Here is an 18,856-nt window from a genome sequence, read left to right as displayed (position 1 = left end):
CCCGGGACTGGATAATAAGGGCTGAGTGTCATTTCCCCTCTGTCAGATAGCAAAGGCGCCCCCGGCCCCTGGTACCCCTCTCAGTCCTAGGGATCCTCCTGAGCTCCATAAGAGGCCATTCCGCCGGGGCCCACCCTTAAGGCATCCCGGACACACGCCAGCCTACGGGCCCTCCTAGTGTGACCTCTGACCCCTGGTGTTGGTCTTGGGACCAGCCCCCGGTGCGGGCTGCGGGGCGGCCATGGAGCTGGGCAGCTGCTTCAAAACCTACGAGGACTTCAAGGAGTGCTTCAGCGCCTACAAAAAGGAGAACAGGTGCTCCTTCATTCTCAGGGACTGCGTCTCCGTCCGCTTCCACAACCTCAACCACGGCACGTCAATCCGCGAGGACATCCTGTAAGGGCGGGGCGGGGGCGGGGGCGGGGGCGGGGCAGGGGGGTGGGGAGGAGGCCGGACTGTCCCCTGGTGGGAGGCCTGGACGTGGAGGGAGTGCAGTTGGGCCCTGGTGTCTTAGCATTCAACAGGGCGCTGAGCACCTGCCCTGTGCCTGGTGAAAAGAGCCAAAGCTTCACAGGCATCGCTTTTTGACCACCCACTTCCCCTCCACTCATTCACTCCATTACAGCTTCCCCGGAATAACTGTAATTTGTCCCATTTTTTGAGCACCTGCGGTATCCCTAGCTCAAAGTACACTGATTTCACAAATGGATTAAAAAAAACCAAAAAACAAAAAAAACGCTTTCGCGGTGATTCCCTTCATCAGTGTTCTCTTTACCAGGCAATTAACGCGGTCAGTTGTGGATTGGTTTGTTCATTCATTCATTCGTTTTGTAAATGGTCCCTGAGCTTCTGAGATGCACAGCCGTTTTCCAAACGTTCCCCCATGCCCCAGGCATCCTTCTCCGTTGTGTGCGTGCTTTACCCCGCAGGGCCGAATTGAGAATGATAGACAAAAGCTATTTTTTGCCATCTGGCAGCAGAGAAAACAGGCCGAGAGGCTAAGAAAAGGGTTGACAACTCAGTTGTCTTCAGGGTTCAGGTGAAACAGCCCCGGGTAAGAAAGTTCAACTTTTAATTTCACCATAAGAGAAAGAATGATGAAATAACCACAGACACCAGGTCTCTGCAGCAGGGACCACGGAAGTGGGACTTGGGCAAAATGGAGAGCAGGCCCTATCTAATCAGCCGCACCTAATGGCCGCCGTGTGAAAATGAAGATCCCCCGTGGCCAGGCTTCGGGGCAAGGGAAGTCAGACATCCAGGCTTTAGGTCAGTTTCTCCACTTTTTAAAAATTGAAAATCGGGTCCAATTCGAACACAGTCCACGTGGGCCAAGTCAAAGCTGCATGGGCAGAGTGTCTCTCTCTAAATTATTCTAGGCAGTTAAGGGAGAGGTGAAAAGCTCATCTTGAGTCTGTTGGACCTTGATTGTTTTCAGCTCAAAATAATCCACACGTCCAAGTAGCAAATTCTGGGGCAGCCTGCCCTAAACCCCATCAAGGAGTTAAAAAGAGAGCTCTGGAGTCAGAAAGACAGGCTTTACACTTGAGTTGGGGCAAGACTTAATTTCTGTGACGGTTTAATCCTCTAAACTGAAGTGGATATGGTAAAGGTCAAATAACCGAATGCACCTAGGAGCGGAAGCGTGGTGCTCAGTTTCTCAGCGCTCAGTTGCAATCAGTACATGGTAGAAAGCGGTACTTTGACTCAGTACTTTGAGAATCACATGTGCTGCGGGAATTATCACTAGACCACCAAAAGTCCCACTCAACTGGGAGATTCGATGCTTTTATGCCCGGTTTTCCCTCTCATATTTTTATATATGGCTGTTGTGTTTCTGCTTTTGTTATGTCTTTTGGGGAGGATTGATAATTCTTCAAACAGTCCAGGAAGTATTCTCATGTCTCTCTCCATTGCCGTTTGGTTTAATAGCTACCTTTTTTTGGAACATTTTTGGGGGCCGCATTCCAGAGATTGTGCTAAGAACTTTACAGGCATTGTTTTATTTAATCCTCATTACACCCTGTGAACTAGGCCCTTGTTACCCGATTTTTCATTTTCTATGTATCCATAGTCACAAGGCTGAGTAGGAAAGCAATGTCCTACAAAAGTCTTGCTAATAAACCAGCCACTTATAAAATTAGTCACTACTTAATAATTTCCTGCTTATCCCTACCAGTCCCATTAATATCTTTGGCAGTCAGTTTCTAGCTAATCAATAAGTGTGGTAAACATCAGGATAATACAATGGAAATAAAACTAACTGCAAACAAAAATTACACCTCTCCCAAGAGCAAGACTTCGTGAAATCTCTGAAAGTAATGAGAACTCCTTACTTACATCGCCCTCAGCCTGACACCAGTGAACAAGAGGAGAAGAAAAATGAGCAAAGATGATGATGTGATAGGAATTTGACAAACGAAGGATTTGCATAGCAAAGAATAAAATTAGGCCTTTGGGAAACCTGATAAAGCCCAGGAATGTTTTAGTAAAACTGACCTTTCCGTGTTGTAAAAGTGAGACAGGAAATAAAATATCTTAGTGTTTGAGGGGAAATGCACCAGGAAAAAAAAAAAAAAAAAAAAAACAGTTGACACTGTAAGTTATTCTTGGATTATTTTAAGAATTGGTATATAGCTGCCATTATAACCTATGTTTTGTTAAATATAATATGAACTTCATAATTTTAGGCTCCTATTTCAAGATAAAGTTCCTCTCAAATCTTTTTCCCCCTCTATTTACTATCATATGTTGTTTCTGAGGGATAGTTTTGGCTGCAATTAACTGAAAACTCTGACTCAAAATGGCTTATTTCTTAGAAGCCTAGAGGTGGGTCTGTGAAGGTGATTGTTTCCATGGCCCTGGCTTTTTGTTTCTTACTGCTCTGCCATCCTCAGGTCTCAGCTTGGTACAGATGCAGGGGTCACATCCAAATGAAAAGCCTTCCTCAGTTTCCTGCAGATTTCCTATCCTGTTTCTTTCTCCAGAATTGGGCCAGTATCCATGCCCATTCCCAATGAGATGAGCTCAATTGGCTTAGACTAGCCCTGAAGTACTTAGCTTTGTGGGGGAGTAATGGCAACCCAAATTAAGTTGGCTTTCTGTTGGGAAGGAAGAAGGGGGCTAAGGGCAACCCACAGATCCAGTCACAACCTTTTGAATGAATTCACTTCGTAGTGGTTCTGATTGGTTTTGGATCAGGTACCGACTTTTACAGACCAGTCAGTACTCTTGCTATTTCTAACTTCTTGTTATTTCTAATTTACAGATTAGGAGTTGAAGACTCAGAGGAAGTGAAATGACTTGTCCAAGTTCACACAGCTAATAAGTGGTAGAGCTAGAATTTAAACTCAGATCTTCTGACTCTGAGTCTTGTTCCTAACTCAAGTTATATTTTCTAAAATGGCTTTACCGCACCTATAAAGATCCTAGTATTGCTCAAGGTGCGATCTACACACAAGGACACAAATCTTATGTAAAATTAAAAGGCTTAGTTAATCTGTACCAATCCCTATAGAGTGAATCACTGTTCGGTCAGTTATAAATATATTGCTTGTACCTCTCTTTAACCATTCACTTAATTTTGACTTTACTGGCTACCTATGTAATTCTCTCTCTGCTCTCTAAGTCTAGAGAGTCTAGAGTCTCTAACTCTAGACTTAGAGAGCAGAGACTGGCTAATTAGTTTGTGTAGCAATTAGTATAGTGTTCGGTACATAGCAGGACTTGGTAAATGTTTGAAATTAAACAAAGGACTTGTCCATAGTTAGTAAAAGTAGTTGTGCTCGGACTAGAAGCCAAGTTGTTGGACAGAACCCTCTCAGTGGTCTTCCTAGTATACTTTTCATGTTTTATAAGGAGAACCTTCTGGGCCATAGTCAAATCATTTAATTCTCATTCGGTACGCGTGCTTAGAGCACCGGGTGTGCTCCACGCGCGGGAGCAGGCACTGGGAGCACACTGGTGGCGCTCTCCGGTAGGGAATACAGACACCTGCAAAGTAGATGGGAAGCAAGGCTGGCTGACTCCCTCCCTCCAGATCCTGGCTGGGCACCCTTAGATATAAGCAGTCAGGGGGATTCAGAAAGGTGTGAAACCATGTTCCTGTCTTGAAGGGAGTCAATGCTTTAACTTAGACAACTAAGTACAGATGAAAATAACCGCAGTGCTCAACGAATTCTTAACAAAAGATTTGTATATCTCACTGTATGTCAGTGCTATCTCAATAAAAAAGATTGAACGAAGTGGGGAAAAAAATAACAGAATTCAGCCTAGTACCCATTATGTTTGAAACATACGATGCCAACAAAGACATTATGTTTACAGATCTTTAAGCAAGTTATTGAACCTGAACAGTGTGTTGAGGGTCGGGTATTCTGAAAAAGGAGAAATATTTTGAAAGCGGACAGGCAGCATAAGGGTTAACTACACAGACTGTAGCCAAGCAGGCTTAGTTCAAATCCCAGATCCCCATCCTTGAGAACATTTTAAAGCCTGTTTCCCCATCTGTAAAATGAGGATAATAGAACCCTTTTCCTAGTATAAAGTGATGCATGTTAGGGGTTTAATATAGCCTGGCATAGAATACCTTAGTACATGTAGTACTGGTAGGAAAGAATGGAAAACACTTGTTAACATATTGGATATAGACACAGAGAAGGAGGAATTAAGAACAAGGCCAAGGTTTCCTCCCCTGGAGGCATAGTCAGTCATTAATGGAACCAGGAAAGGTTTGAAAAAGCTTTATGGCTAACGTTCTCCAGTATCTTTCTTTTTTTTTTTTTTTTTTTTTTTTTTTTGGACAAGGCTAACATGCACTAAGAGCATGCAAATTCCATCTAATTTGATGAACTAGGGCCATGCTAAGATATGGAGCCAGCAAAAGGGCAGGGCCCAATCTACGGGCTTGTGGAAGGCTTTCTAGAAGAGGTGACCGTTCCACGTAGTCCTGAAGGGTGAGTAAGCTTTGAGGTGAAGGCAGGTGGGAAGGGTGTTCCAGAGAGAGACAAACACGAGCACAGGCAGAGAAGTGAGACCTAGCATAACGAATGCAGGAAGCTGTAGACACTTTGTCTTTCTAGGGCACAAAAAAAGAAGATGGTGAGGGGGTGGAAAAGGAGACTGGGAATGTAGGCAGAAGCCACACTGCGGCCACCACTGACTGGCCTTGCCATACTATTGGACTGCTCCAGCCCCTTCCCAGCCCTGAGCTGGGGATGGTGTCGTAGCCCCAGCACTGTGCACACAACAGGTGCAGGCATTTTCAGCCCACTCCGCCCTATTATTGCAGGCCTGGCGTATCCTGTTTTTCTAAGCTTACCCCACAGAGTGGGCAGACAGGACCAGCCGGATTAGAGTGTTTGGAAAAGAGTTAGTGAGGTGCCCAGGCTGTGTCATTGCATGCCAGGGGCTGAGAGTTTTTCCCCTTCTCTCCTGGTCTTTGGGCCGGGACACTCCCTGAAGAGGCAGGGTTGTAACCTGTCCCACCCATGATCTATGCGTCATTCACCTAGTACATCTTTGATAAGCATCTGCTGAAGGAATAACATTGTTAGGTGCTTGGAATACACTGAGAAGTAACTCAGTCCTGCCGCTTCATGACAGCCCCATCCAATTGTTTTTTGTTTTCTTTTTTTAGTTTATTTATTTTTGAAAGAGAGCGAGAGAGAGAGAGAGCGCGCAAGGGAGGAGGGGCAGGGAGAGAGGGAGAGAGGGAGACAAAGAATCCAAAGCAGGCTCCAGGCTCTGAGCTGTCAGTGCAGAGCCCGACATGGGACTCAAAGCCATGAATCTTGAGATCATGACCTGAGCCAAAGTTGGACGCTTAACCGACTGAACCACCCAGGCACCCCCTAGCCCCATCCAATTGTAAAGGTACTTTATAAACACCCGATAGAGTGTCACAAGGCATAGGAACTATAATAACGGTAGCCAGGCTCTGGGCTAAATATTGTGTCTGTGGCTTATTTAACCTTCATAACAATCTTATTAAAAGAGTCTCATTTTATGTGTGATGTTCTTCATAAAACAGTCTCATTTTAAAGTGATTTGCCCAGGGTCAAGGAGCTTCTGAGTGCTAGAGCCCTGATTACTATCCAGGCAGTCAGCCTCCAGGGTCTCCACTGTGTAACCACTAGGTATACTGCCCCCCAGAGACGATTTTGAGCCTTTTGTGTTAAGTAAATGCTACGAATTCAGAGAAAGGAGCAGTTACTATGGGTTGAAAACATCCGCAAAGGCTTCCTGGGGAAGGTGGGAGCTGATTTGGCCTTGAAGCTTGGGTTGAATGGGGATAGGAAGAGGAAAAGATCAGAGATTCAATTTATTGACTCTTCTCCTTTGAATCCTCACTCTCAGCCCAGAATGGCAAAACTGGTAGGGACCTGAAGATCATCTAGCCCAGAGGTTCTCAAACTCTCCTAGGATTTGGACATTTTTCCTTAGATGAAAGATGAATAGAGATCTTTCCTCCGAGAGAGGGCCACTTGTATCTTTGCTGTCTGGAGGAGTAGGAGGCAAAGGTAATAGTTCCCAAAAGGCAGGAATGAAGGGGATATATATTTTTTAAGTTTATTTATTTTGAGAGAGTGAGCGAGAGGGGTGGGGGAGAGTGAGGGGGGGGGGGGGCGGGGCAGAGAGAGAGGGAGAGAGAGAGAGAATGCCCAAGCAGGCTCCTCACTGTCAACACAGAGCCCGACGCTGTGCTCAAACTCATGAACCTACAAGATCATGACCTGAGCCAAAATCAAGAGTCAGATGCTTAACTGACTGAGCCACCCAGGGGCCCCAGAGGCAACATTTTAAACAGTGCATAATCAGCCGGCCTGCTGCTGCTGCCTCTTGTCTGTTTTCTCTCCCGTCTGGTGTCACAGTGAATCCCTGGGAGCTTCAGCTGGGCCACAGAGAGTGAATGGAAGGAGTGGGGCTTTAAACTGCTATACATGAGAATGGATGCAGTGTTAGTTGGACAGGGTCCTGACAAAAGACACCGAATTGGGATTGGAGGATGAATGTCAGTCTTCCTTCCCTACACCCTACACTGCCTCGTGGTCTCTGGAAAACCCATCAGTCACTGTAAATCCCTCCAGGGTCTTGTCTTATAAGGGAAAGGGGTGGGCAGTACCTTTCTCACTGTCACATCTACCTTCCCTAGATACATGCAGGTGAAATTTGTCTGTATTCGGACCCAGTCAAACAGGAAGAGAACATCAGAGGCAGACATGTGCCCAGCATACTTGCTCCTGCGGTACAATGAGAAACTGGATCGACTATTTATTAGTGAACTCAACACCCAGCATGTCCATGTTGATTCCAAAACTGCAGGACCCAGAGGAGACACCACTGGCAAACCTCAAAAGACCATGTACCTGCAGAAACCCCAGCCTGAGCAGCCTGCGACCAAGAAAGACCTTGACCTAGCCAAGAAGTCCCCCGTTGAACCATCATTTTGCTTAGACAAGGTCCAAGTACCCTCAAAGCCAGAGCAGGAGGGCATCACTCCTTCTGACCTGGCAAAGATAGCAAAAGTGATGAAAAACTTTCTTAAGGTGGATGAGGGTTCCATGGCCTCTCTCAGCGTGGGCAACAGCCAAGACCTGGACCGGCTCAGCTTCCAGAGCAGCAAGATGACCGATCTGTTTATCCGCTTCCCAGAGAATCTCCTGCTACACCGCGTGGAGAACACCCAGGGCCACATCCTCTATGCTTTCTTGGTGGAGAACAAGGAGCGAGAGGGTCGAGTGGTACACTTTGCCGTGCTCAAGGCTGAGACAGCTACCTCCGTGGCCAAGATGCTGAGTATCTTCACAGAGTTCAACACAGACTGGCCCAAGGTCAAGGTGGTCTTTGTGGACCCGTCCTTCCCCCATCGAGCCATCCTGCAGGAGATCTTCCCTGCTGCCCGCATCCTCCTGTCCATCTACCACACCACCCGGCTCCTGGAGAAGAAGTTGCATCGTAGTTCGGCAAATCCATCCTTTAAAAGGCTCATGAAGGAAGCCCTGCGGGAGGCTGTGTTTGTCACTTCTGATGCCAGCCTGCAAAATCTCTGTCAGATGTCCCAAGCCCTACTGGACGAGGAGCTCTTCAGCTTCCTGCAGGCCCACTGGTTCTCCTGTGAGCTGCTGTGGTACATGCACGTGAGGAAAGGCCTGCACGCGTGTAACACGTACATGGACAGCCTAGACGTTGTCACCAGCAAGGTGTCCAGCCTCTTTCGGGAACAGCAGTCCCTGCTGGACTGCATCCTCCGCTTTGTGGATTATATAGACTTCTTTAATACCAAAGGCTTGAAAAACTTGCCCACAGCTCCTCCCAAGTTAAAAAGAGCCCGACCAGCCAGCATGCCGCCAAAGTCCAAGAAGGCATTCGGAGTCTGTGGGGGGAGCCTCACCAGGCTCCCTGTGGAAAAGACAAAGCCAGAGCCACAGCGGGCGCCGTTGCAGCAGCAGCCACAGGTGCAGCCCTCCCAGGAGGGCATGCTAGACACCTTGCACGGGAGTGGCTCTGAACTGGCCTATAAGCTGTGCCACAATGAGTGGGAGGTGGTGCAGAACTCCACCCACCTGGTGGACGTGGCTGGCTCCTCTGTGGACATTCAGCTACTAGAGGATTCTCACCAGGTGAGCAAGGATGGCTGTAGCTGCAGCTGTTCCTTTCAACAGTGGTACCACCTGCCATGCCGGCACATTTTGGCCCTGCTGCACACCAGCCAGAAGCCTGTGGGTGAAGCCATGGTGTGCCGCCGGTGGCAGAAGAGGTACCAGCACCTCCTTGGGCCCAGTGGGGAGCTCCGGGACCCTGTTGCGGTCCCGAACACAGGCCAGCCTGGGAAGCAAGGACGGAGCGACGTGATTCAGGACCTCAGCAGGGAGCTGGCAAACCTGCTAATGCAGAGTGAGGGGCCAGAGCTGGAGGAGCGCTGTTCCACCCTGCGCAAGATTGTGGACATCTGGGCTGACCCCTGCCAGCCGCCCGAGCCCAGTCAGCAGCCGGAGGACTTCAAGGATGTGGGCCGCCTCCCTTTCCTCTGGGGAAAGCAAGAGGAAGGGGAGGGGCTCCCGCTTGCTGGAGCCACGATTCATGATTAAGGCACTTGCACGGGCACATTGGACCACAGGCCCCTCTCCTTGGAAGTCTGAGAACTCAAAGTGGGCAGGCCGTGCCAGGGGTCAGCATTTTAACCAATGTCTTCCTAGGTAGGGCTAGGAAGATTGTTACAACAGGGAGAAGAGGAACCCCACTATGTGACAGTCCTCTGAATCCACCTCATTTCTGCCCTACCTTTGTCATTCCTCGGGAACCTCGTTCATTGTCAAGGCCAAAGTTATCTCCATGCTGAAAGGTCACCCACCCCTCTTTCTGCCCTGACTCCTGAGATCAGATCTTACTCCTGTCGGAGGGATGAATTCCTGCCCCAGGATAGGGTGAGATGAAATATACCTGGTAAAAGGACCTGTTTCCAGGGACAAAGGGATGGAGGGTGATCCTTAGCTGTTGCTGCTCTTTACAAAGAATCTGTTATTTGTACTTATTTTTATTCATATTAAATAAAGTTTTGGTTTTGTTTTGTTTTTTTTTTTTTTAATAAAATCAAATAAGCAGGGAAAATGTGTGCTGCTTGAACAGGGAAGGAACCTAATGGGGGTTGTAGAGCCAAACAGAATCTGATGCCTTAAATTCAAAGACTTAGGAGTCCACCACTGACTTCATCTTCTTGCTACCAACCAAGCCATCGACACTGATTTCAGGCTGCCTAGAATTCTAGCAGGAGGAGGCCAAATAGACGAGGGGGGTGGGGGCTAGACTCCACAGCCTGAACTTGCTGGCAGACTGTGGGCAAGTTTCTAATTTCTTTGACCCCAGGTTTCTCACCTGTAAAAATAAATGTTGGCCTGTTCGAATCCCAATTTACCCTCTAGATTTATACAAACAACATTTCCTTCCTTTTTTTTTTTTTTTTTTTTAAGTGTAGTTACTTATTTTGAGAGCAGGGGATGGGCAGAGAGAGGGGGAGAGAGAGAATCCTAAGCAGTCTTCCCACTGTCAGCGCAGAGTCCCAGCCAGGGCTTGATTTTACAAACCGTGAGATTATGACCCCAGCCGAAATCAAAAGTCAGAGGCTTAACTGACTGAGCCACCCGGACGCCCCCGGTTCAGTTTTAAGCACCAGCATGGACTTTTGTTGTCGTTGCTGGTTGGTAATTTTAACCACCTAAAGCTGGGAAGCTACCCAGCTGTCCAAGATACCACCTTCAGGGGAACCGAGGTCAAAGTTAGCAGTCGGTCTTGCCTCTTGCTTGCACCAGGATCTTGAGTCACAGCCCCTTTCTGGATCTCTTTCTTCTGTAGACCACTGGAAGGGGTGGAGCTGCGCAACACCAAGGTTCAGCTCTCTCAAGGAGATCTGGATTTCCTCTACTCTAAGGGTTGGGCCCCTGACCCCTGGTGGAGAGGGCAGAATTTGAGACCTGGGCCTCCATCTCCCCATTAGGCAGAAGATACAGTACAACTGCATAGGCACCTTTTCCTATCCCCCGGGGCTTTGGAATTTGGCCAGAAAAGAAAAAAAAAAAAAATCCATAAAGCACTGCAATTTATTTTCCTTTTCATTTTCGGCCTCTGAGGAGTTTCCATAGTAACAGGCTCTTCCAGAGTCTTCTCCCCAGACGCGGGGCTCCGGAGCTCCAGCTTCAGAGCTTAGGCTTGCCAGGATGCTAGTATCTTCGGGCTTTCATTGGTCACCGCCAGCCGAGCCCCTCGTAACCCTAGGAACAGCACCCGCCCACAAATCGCCAGGCTACGATTGGTCTATGCCCCAAAGATCGACCGCGAACTCTTCAGGCCATTGGTCCGAGTCACGGCGAAGCTGGCGCCGCGGTTGGTGAGCCTAGAGGTCAGTCAGAGTCAGGCAGGGTCAAATAGGGAGACATGGCGACGGAGCCAGGCAGTGGGTGAGTGATTTCTGAAGGGGTGGAGGTGTGAGGCAGTTGACGACCGCGGTCAGCCGTGACACAGCCCCCAAAGGGGTGGGAGGTTGACTTCTCTTCTGGCTCCGGCCGGACTCCGAATGGGAACGTCTGACATCTACATCCTCCCACCCGGGTTAGAGGTGAGAGGTCAGAGGCTGCGGCCCCTCTCTGGTGTTTGGACCTCAGGTACTGTGTGGAAAGCAGTCAGGATCCGAAGTCAAAGACTCAGCTTCCGGCTACTTACAGAGTAATGGTGGGCAAGTCACTTGACCTCTTTGAACCTCAGTTTCTTATCTGTAGAATGGGGACAGTAACCCGATTTGGGGCCAAATAGAGGCAACATTTGAACAGAGTATTGCAGTTAATAGAGGGATTAATGGAGAGGCAGGAGAAGCCAAGCACATTTGATAGCCCCTGTTCGTGGTTCAAGGGGTTGAGGCTCAGAGGGAGTGTCACTGACTTGCCCAGAATCATACAATTTTGGGGGCAATCAGTTCGCTTGTATATACCAGGACCAAATGGAAGAACGGATACCAGCAGTAATTTGCAAATATAAAGCACTAAACAGATATTTAAAATGTTGTTTAAGAAAAAAAAAAAAAAAGGCCACATGCACCTCCAGCCTTCACGCCCATTTCAATCTCTTGGAACTGAATTTTCCTATGGCCACCTTACCAATTGGTCTCAGCTCCAATGTCATCCTCTCTCCCCACCCAGAGAGAGCTTCCCTGGCCACCTTAGCCAAAGTATCCCTTCCTCCCCCACCTTACTCTCTACCTGTTACCCAGTTTTGTGGTCTTTGTAACCTTCCTTATTTGTTATATCTTTATCTCTTTACACATTTATTGTATATCTCCCCCAGAACAGTAAGCAATACTGTCACAGTAATAAGCAATACTTACATAGTAAGCAATATTGTCTGGATACATAACTGAAGAGCTGAGCCCCTACTATTGCCTTAAACTTGTGTTCCTCTCCCTAGGCCCATCTTCGGAACAAGATCTGGGAACTACAGTCCAGCCTCAGGCTTCAACTTAGTTGGAGCTTGAGATCCTGAGAGTCTCCTGGACAGCAGCCTTGCAGAGAAAGTACTTTGACCTTGGCATCCAGACATCTCCCATCTCCCCATGGCCCTGACAATGCTGAATGAGCTCCTGATTGAGGACCCAAACCCACCTATGCTGCTGTATCAGATTAGCAAGACTGCTGAGTTAGATACCCTCAACTACCAGAGCTGCTTTATGCAAGGTGTCTTTGCCCATTTCCCTGAGATCTTATTTATCCACCGGACCTATAACCCAGTGGGCAAGGTGCTATATACCTTCCTGGTAGATGGACCTCGGGTGCAGCTGGAGGGTCATCTTGCCCGGGCAGTCTACTTCGCCATTCCCGCCAAGGAGGATGCTGAAGGCCTGGCCCAGATGTTCCAGGTGTTTAAGAAGTTTAACCCAGCATGGGAGAGAGTCTGTACTATCCTGGTGGATCCCCACTTCCTCCCCCTGCCCACCCTCACTATGGAGTTCCCCGCAGCCGAGGTCCTGCTCTCAGCCTTCCACATCTGTAAGTTCCTCCAGGGCAAGTTCTATCAGCTGTCCCTTGAACAGCCTGTGGAGAGGGTGCTCCTCACTTCCCTGCAGAGCACGATGTGCTCGGCCACAGCTGGCAACCTGAGGAAGTTGTATACGCTCCTGAGCAGCTGCATCCCTCCGGCCCAGCTGCCCGAGCTCCACTCGCACTGGCTGCTCAATGACCGCATCTGGCTGGCCCACCGCTGGAGAAGCCGGGCTGAGAGCAGCCGCTACTTCCAGGGCCTGGAGGTCACCACCCGCGTCCTCAGCCAGTTCTTTGGCACCACCCCGTGTGTGGAACAAGGCATGACCTTGCTGCTCCGATACATGCAGCAGAACTCTGGAGACATGGCAAGCTCCAGCCTGGGCCTGAGTCCCCAGAACAACCACGCCCCCTTAGACGTCAGCCCCGAAAGCCCCAGAGTGGAGCAGTTAGTAGAAGCCCGCATCCAGCACTCCCTCAATGCCATCTGCACGGGGCCCGCAGCCCAGCTCTGCCTGGGGGAGCTTGCTGTGGTCCAGAAATCGGTGCACCTCATTGGCTCCGGCTCAGAAAAGGTGAACATACAGATCCTGGAGGACACCCATAGGGTGCAGCCTCAGCCCCCTGCCAGCTGCAGCTGCTACTTTAACCAGGCCTTCCACCTGCCCTGCCGCCACATCCTAGCCCTGCTCAGTGCCCGCCACCAGGTGCTCCAGCCCGACATGCTGCCAGCCCAGTGGACAGCAGGCTGTGCCGCCAGTCTAGACGACATCCTGGGCAGCAGGTGGAGTGAGACGCTGGATAAGCACTTGGCCGTGGCGCTCCTCACTGAGGAGGTGAGTCAGCTCTTGCAGCACTGCAGCCAGGAGGAGTTCGAACGGAGGTACAGCACCTTGCGGGAACTGGCCGACAGCTGGATCGGCCCTTATGAGCAGGTCCAGCTCTGATTACCCTGTGCCCGGAGATGCTCACACACGCGTACACACTCACATCCACCCCGACACACACACAGCAACATGCATTCACACTGTTGTACTTCCATGGGCCCTCCCTCCAGGAAAGGACAAGGCTCTTCTATTCTACTGCAGACTGCTACCTAAAATGTGTCTCGTTCCCGAAGACAGGAGTCAGCAAACTTTTTCTGTAAAGGGCCTAGCAGTAAATACTCTAGACTTTGCTGGCCACAGTCTCTGCTGTATATTCTTGGCTTGGTTTTGCGTTGACGGCCTTTTCAGAAGGTTAAAAACCATTCTTAGCCCAAGGGCCTTGCAAAAACAGGGGACCCCCTGCTCTAGGATAAGACACTGAGTGGAGATCAAGGGCAGGGGCCTGGTAACAGCTTCCCCAGTCATTAGATGATTCACCTGACCCACAGAGAAGGTGGATCCCAGCCTTTGTCCCCTAACCCCCACCCAGAGGTCATTAAAGTCAAATGTTGCCTATTCCAGCACTTGTCTAGTTTTTTGTCTTCTAGAAGGCAGCAGAGCAAATATCGCAGAAAGACTGGAGTCTGACACTACATGCAAATCCTGGTACCTTGCCTGATTTCTGAGGCCTAGTTGTGCCTGTTACTAGCTCTGAGACTTCAGGCAAGCCACCCTTAAAAAGGCTCAATCTGTTCATCTGTAAAAATGGAAATCGCACAGCATTGGCAAGACTAAAGGAGAGCCTGCGTGTAATGGGCCCAGTGCCCAGTGGGTGCTCAAATAACTGTTCATTTTCCTTCCTTGCCTCTGCTCCCATCACCTGCCCTCAGCTGGCCGGGAAATGTAAGGCAAGAGGAAAATTCACATTGCCTAGGACATTGTACAAGAAATCTTGATCGGATCCCAAAACAATACAAAAGCGACCTCCACTCCAAGCCGGGCCCCCTACCTCAGGTAATTTTCATGATAACTACTCTGATAAGATCTATTTCCTGACTTAGTGCTATCTGGAGAAACTTCCTGGGGTCTGGACCCTGATGAAAGACTTGCGTTCGTCAGAGCAGCTCCAACGACTGCCCTGTCCCCATCCTTGCCACAGGCACCCCCAATCCTGTCTGCCCAAAAACCATACGGAGAAGCCACCCTGTGTGTCTGGTGCTATTTCATCCAGCTACAAGCAGGAGCCAGGAGGCTGGCCTCTCCTGGATCTCATTAGGGGCATTTGCCCAGAGGCTGCGTGGGCGCGTGCCTGCTCCCACCGCGCCCCCTCCACAGCCCCCTCTGGCTCCGGATGGGCCATCATGAAAGCTTGAGCTGCCCGGATCAGGTCCTCTTCCCGCAGGCCGGGGACAGGCACGGTGGGGATGCCAGCGATCATCATGGCCAGGGTAAGGATGCAGATGTCAGGCTGGGAGCCGGCCTCCTTCCCCCCTGCCTCAGAGGGCATGGGTAAAATCCCTGGTGACAGCCCACACAGCAGCAGGGGCCCAGGCCTGCTGGGGCCACCCAGGTGGGGAGCTCTGTTTGTGGAGCAGCCATCCTCCCAGCCCAAGCTCTCCGGCCGCCTCGCGTGGGGGGACTTGTGGTGGTATCGGCTGTACTCCTTCCGCCGCAGGGTCTCCCAGCCAGCCCCCCCAGGGCAGCCCCTGGCTCCCGGCACTGCCAGGGCCGGGCCCCGGGCCTGGGCAGCAGGCGCCACCTGCTCAGGTTTCTGGCTCAGTGGGCCTAGTCCACCAGGGGCCACCACTACTGGCTCTACAGCACTATAGAGGCCAAGGGATGAGCCCGGAGAAGCAGCCCCACCTGTAGAGACAGGAAGGAGATGGAATGTTATTCTTGGTCTCTTTGAGGAGGCCCTGAGGGGCAGGGCATAGGAGCAGAGCACTGGAAACAGGAGCCCCAGCAGGGCTGTCTAGTGGTCAGGAACTAGGTGTTTTCCTCATACCCACATCCCCAGGCCCCAACATCGAATAAGTAACGGAGAAGTGTTTGTTGAATGAATGAGTGAGCAGGCAGGTAGCTACCGGCAAGGACTTTTGGAATGGCGTTCTTCAGAGAATTGACTCCAGGGCCAGCCCCCAAATCCCCGGCAGAACCTCCACCTCCCAGGAGGCAGGAAACAAGTTCTCAGGGGAAGTTGTGGTGCCCCCTCCAGTTCCAGAAGACCCTCTCTCACCTTGGCTGGAAGGCAGAAGACCTTGATGAGCTTGTGGAGACATGAAATAGGACATGTCTGCCCCAAAGCCCCCGTTTGTGAGGGAACAGTCACCTGCCTCCTCTCCTACCCTTTCCACCATTCTAGAACGTCACTTCATAGTCCCTCCCTTGTACACCTGGAACCCACCTCACAACACTGACCTTTTCATTCTAGAACCCGCATATGACAATGGGATGGGGTTAAAAGAGCCTTGGACCAGGGACCGGACATTCTAGGTTCTTACCTCTACCGTGGGCGAGTCACTTTGACAGTTTTGTTCCTGGACAGTCTTCTCTAAAGTGGGAGTAATGGCCACCCACCACCTCACCAGCGTCGTGAGGATTAAATGCGATTATTCGTATGGAAGCAAAAGATCAGAGATAGAAATAAAGGAGGCGAGTGCTTTGTGCTCTGCAGTATGAGAGAGGGAGTTTGCTGTGTGCCTCTGGAATACGTTCCCATCTCTAGGCTTCAGTTTCCCGACTGCAAAATGAAATTGTTGGTCTGGGACACTGGGTCGCACACTGGGGTGCACGTTAAGTTCTCTTGGTAGCTTTTAGAAATACTGAGGTCCAATCTCATCTCAGACCAATTAAATCAGAATCCCAGGGTCAGACCCAGTTGTCAGTATTTTTCAAAGGTCTTTAAGTGGTTATGATATATGCCAAAGTCAAGACCTCTATTCTAAAGGAGCGCTTCTCAATCCTGACTGTTAGAACCTCCAGGCTGTTTTTACAAACCAACGATGTCTAGGCCTAATCCTTTGACAAATGGAATGAGAATCTCTGGAGATGGAGTTTGGGGCATCAGCTTTCTAGGTGTCCCAGATAACCCTAATGAGTAGACAGGCTGGGTACCACTGGTCTAGGTAACGTCTAAAATGTTCTCTCTTGGGGTGCCTGGGTGGCTCAGTCTGTTAAGCGCCCGACTCTTGGTTTCAGCTCAGGTCATGATCTCATGGTTCGTGAGTTCAAGCCCAGCATCGGGCTCCGTGCTGACAGTGTGGAGCCTGCTCGGGATTTTCTCCCTCTCTCTCTGCCCCTTCCCCACTCGTTCTCTCTCTCTCTCTCTCTCAAAAATAAATAAACTTAAATAAATAAAATGCTCTCTCTTGCTCTGACCTGCTGACCCACAACAATTCTAAAAAGTGCCCCTCACAGGCTTCCAGGGCAAGGAGACCCTCCAGTGATCAGTGTCAGCATCGCTGTGTTTATTTCCAGGCCTGGCCGGCAGCAGTATGGCCAGCTTCGGACCAGCCACAGCTCCAGGGCCAGGACATGCTCCCGTGGCCCTGTTCCAGGGTGGCCGCAAGCCCTTACTCATACTTGCAGAAATCCTTAAGTCCTTTCGGCAGGTGGAGCCCATCGATGGCCAACCGGTGCACCACACTCCTCTGGATGACTAGGCGGCACAGAGTCTGCAGGGACGGCACTGTGGAAAGAAGGCTGTCAAAGGCACACTGAACTTGAGGCCGAGACCCAAAAGATCTAGGTCTCGGTTCTCCCTTTGTCATTAACTTGGGCAAGTTCCTTCTGCTCTCCAGGCCCAGCCTGAGTCATGGGGCTGTTCATGTGGTCAAGATAAGCACCTCTTTTCCAAACTTTGACATTGCTGCAGCCCTATTTCTATTTTAACCCCTCCTTAGCAGCTTCCGGGGATATAGGTAGTGCTTGATTCACCTATGCTCACCCAGCTTCCGGCACAGGCCTGACAGAGTGGGTTCTAGTTCAGTGAATCCATAAAATGATCAGAGGTATAAATAAAGAGCTTAGCAGAGCTATAAAGAACCAGACCTCAGGATTAAGACGCTCTCAATCCGGGGCCTACAGTGCCTTTGAACTGGTATGCCTAAATCTAGGAGCACTTGTCGAATAAAAGGGCACACGATTTTCAAAGCAGCCTGGATGTAAAATCAGTTTAGAATCCCTGCCCTAGGGATTCTAGGTTAATACAGAAAATACTGGCAAAGCCAGCATCCTAATCCATCACAGCTGAGATGGCTAAACTGAGACCCAGAGCCAGAGAGCCACTTGTCCAAGATCACAAGCAGAGGCATAATTGGAAATTCGATTCCCCAACTTCTAAACAAATGCTGGACAGACCAAGGCCTTGCTAGCTGGCTTGGGAGTCCTCGCAAGTTCCTGTCCCACACTGGGCCAGGAGGGGTCGCTGCCCAGGGGGTGGGATACCTACAGCCATACTCGAGCTGGACAAGGCGCACACTCTTGGTGGAGGCAAAGACGTCCACCACTGCGTAGAGGGGCTGGGCGGCTGGCAGCCCCCGGGCGCTGGGACCCATGTCCTCGCCGTTGATGACGATGTGCATGTCCGCCGTGCCGTCAGGGCGCGGGCAGAAAAGAACGCCCAGGCGGCTGCGGCGCGCGGTCGGAGGCAGCACGTTCAGCTCATACAGCTGATCCAAGAGGTGGCTGTAGAGCCCGGGCCGGCTGCGGCCCACCAGGCGGTCTCGGGGAATGCGAAACTGCTCAATGCACAGATAGGGTTCCACCAGGAGGGCTGGGGGGCGGCTGGGGACCGCTGCCTCTGCCTCCGGGCCGTCCTCCCGGGGCACGCGGTTGTGATGGCGCGTGATGGCAAAGACCCAGGTGTGGCCGAGGCTGACCAGGTCGGGCAGCGAAAACTCGGGCACCGCGGCCAGAGTGGCAGGGTCTAGCGCAGTCAGGCCGAGGCGCAGGTGCCCGCACCAGCCCAGCTCTTTCTCCTCGATCTCGACCAAGAATACCTGGCCCGGGGCCAGCGGCTCGCGACTGAAGCACAGGCCGTGAGCGAAACTCTCCACGCGTGTGGCCCGCGTCCCGGAGGGGTCCACGCGGATGTTGGCACCATGCACCCTGTGGAAGCGGGTGGGAGGGGGCTCGGGGCGCGCGGCTCTCCAAGGCGCACCCAAGTCCACGGGCTCGGAGACAGCAGCCATCTCCCAGCCGTGAGATAGGCCAGCGGGCGCCGGGGGCTATTTTGGGCGGCGTGCTCTGAGGGTGACGGCGGGGGCACCATGTAAGGTATCCCTCCCACTCCACCCCCACCCCCACCCCCTTCCCCGAGGCTCTGCCCGGGGGTCCTAGCGCCGCTCGCTCAGCCATCCTGCCTGGACCGCGGCCCCCGGGAGGCCGGGGGATCCTGGCCGCCCACATCTGGGTCATCCGATGGCTGGCGCCCGCGAGATAACCTGAGAAGCCCGCGGACTCTGACCC

At 51.1% G+C, this 18,856-nt stretch overlaps 4 protein-coding genes across 7 annotated transcripts; 2 read left to right on the top strand and 2 right to left on the bottom strand.

Annotated features, from left to right (window-relative positions):
* The first annotated feature begins 134 nt into the window (after positions 1 to 134).
* ZSWIM3 (zinc finger SWIM-type containing 3) lies at positions 135 to 9,927 on the top strand. The gene is made up of 2 exons (XM_042980280.1): positions 135 to 396; positions 7,154 to 9,927. Exons 1-2 carry the CDS (start codon positions 242 to 244, stop codon positions 9,087 to 9,089), a joined length of 2,091 nt encoding a protein of 696 aa, XP_042836214.1. The 5' UTR covers positions 135 to 241; the 3' UTR covers positions 9,090 to 9,927.
* A 938-nt stretch (positions 9,928 to 10,865) lies between these two features.
* Positions 10,866 to 13,968, top strand: ZSWIM1 (zinc finger SWIM-type containing 1). 4 transcript variants are annotated; one of them, XM_042980285.1, is made up of 2 exons: positions 10,866 to 11,110; positions 11,953 to 13,968. In XM_042980285.1, exon 2 carries the CDS (start codon positions 12,098 to 12,100, stop codon positions 13,466 to 13,468), a length of 1,371 nt encoding a protein of 456 aa, XP_042836219.1. In that variant the 5' UTR covers positions 10,866 to 11,110; positions 11,953 to 12,097; the 3' UTR covers positions 13,469 to 13,968. The 4 variants fall into 4 exon arrangements, with proteins under 4 accessions (XP_042836219.1, XP_007077840.1, XP_007077839.1 ...); XM_007077778.3 differs by having other exon boundaries at positions 10,866 to 11,156; XM_007077777.3 differs by having other exon boundaries at positions 10,866 to 11,223.
* Positions 13,969 to 14,354: 386 nt separating this feature from the next.
* On the bottom strand, positions 14,355 to 15,835 carry SPATA25 (spermatogenesis associated 25). The gene is made up of 2 exons (XM_042980288.1): positions 15,624 to 15,835; positions 14,355 to 15,250 (listed from the first exon to the last, which is right to left on the bottom strand). The coding sequence occupies exons 1-2, from the start codon at positions 15,742 to 15,744 to the stop codon at positions 14,619 to 14,621; spliced, it is 753 nt and encodes a 250-aa protein (XP_042836222.1). The 5' UTR covers positions 15,745 to 15,835; the 3' UTR covers positions 14,355 to 14,618.
* A 998-nt stretch (positions 15,836 to 16,833) lies between these two features.
* On the bottom strand, positions 16,834 to 18,664 carry NEURL2 (neuralized E3 ubiquitin protein ligase 2). The gene is made up of 2 exons (XM_007077792.3): positions 17,838 to 18,664; positions 16,834 to 17,075 (listed from the first exon to the last, which is right to left on the bottom strand). The coding sequence occupies exons 1-2, from the start codon at positions 18,577 to 18,579 to the stop codon at positions 16,960 to 16,962; spliced, it is 858 nt and encodes a 285-aa protein (XP_007077854.2). The 5' UTR covers positions 18,580 to 18,664; the 3' UTR covers positions 16,834 to 16,959.
* Between the last annotated feature and the right edge of the window lie 192 nt (positions 18,665 to 18,856).

The sequence above is a fragment of the Panthera tigris genome, chromosome A3 (genome assembly GCF_018350195.1).
Source record: "Panthera tigris isolate Pti1 chromosome A3, P.tigris_Pti1_mat1.1, whole genome shotgun sequence".
In the NCBI taxonomy this organism is placed as follows: Eukaryota; Metazoa; Chordata; class Mammalia; order Carnivora; family Felidae; genus Panthera; species Panthera tigris.
Note: the sequence above shows the minus strand (reverse complement) of the source record. Positions and strands in the feature narration are given on the sequence as shown.

What these genes read in the sequence shown, in the direction of transcription:
- ZSWIM3 (XM_042980280.1), top strand. Translation starts at nt 242, where the DNA reads ATGGAGCTGGGCAGCTGCTTCAAAACCTACGAGGACTTCAAGGAGTGC. An exon ending in TCAATCCGCGAGGACATCCT is followed by an intron (nt 397 to 7,153) that starts GTAAGGGCGGGG and finishes TACCTTCCCTAG; the next exon opens with ATACATGCAGGTGAAATTTG.
- ZSWIM1 (XM_042980285.1), top strand. Translation starts at nt 12,098, where the DNA reads ATGGCCCTGACAATGCTGAATGAGCTCCTGATTGAGGACCCAAACCCA.
- SPATA25 (XM_042980288.1), bottom strand. Translation starts at nt 15,744, where the DNA reads ATGGTGGAAAGGGTAGGAGAGGAGGCAGGTGACTGTTCCCTCACAAAC. An exon ending in TCTTCTGCCTTCCAGCCAAG is followed by an intron (nt 15,251 to 15,623) that starts GTGAGAGAGGGT and finishes CTGTCTCTACAG; the next exon opens with GTGGGGCTGCTTCTCCGGGC.
- NEURL2 (XM_007077792.3), bottom strand. Translation starts at nt 18,579, where the DNA reads ATGGCTGCTGTCTCCGAGCCCGTGGACTTGGGTGCGCCTTGGAGAGCC. An exon ending in TGTCCAGCTCGAGTATGGCT is followed by an intron (nt 17,076 to 17,837) that starts GTAGGTATCCCA and finishes TTCTTTCCACAG; the next exon opens with TGCCGTCCCTGCAGACTCTG.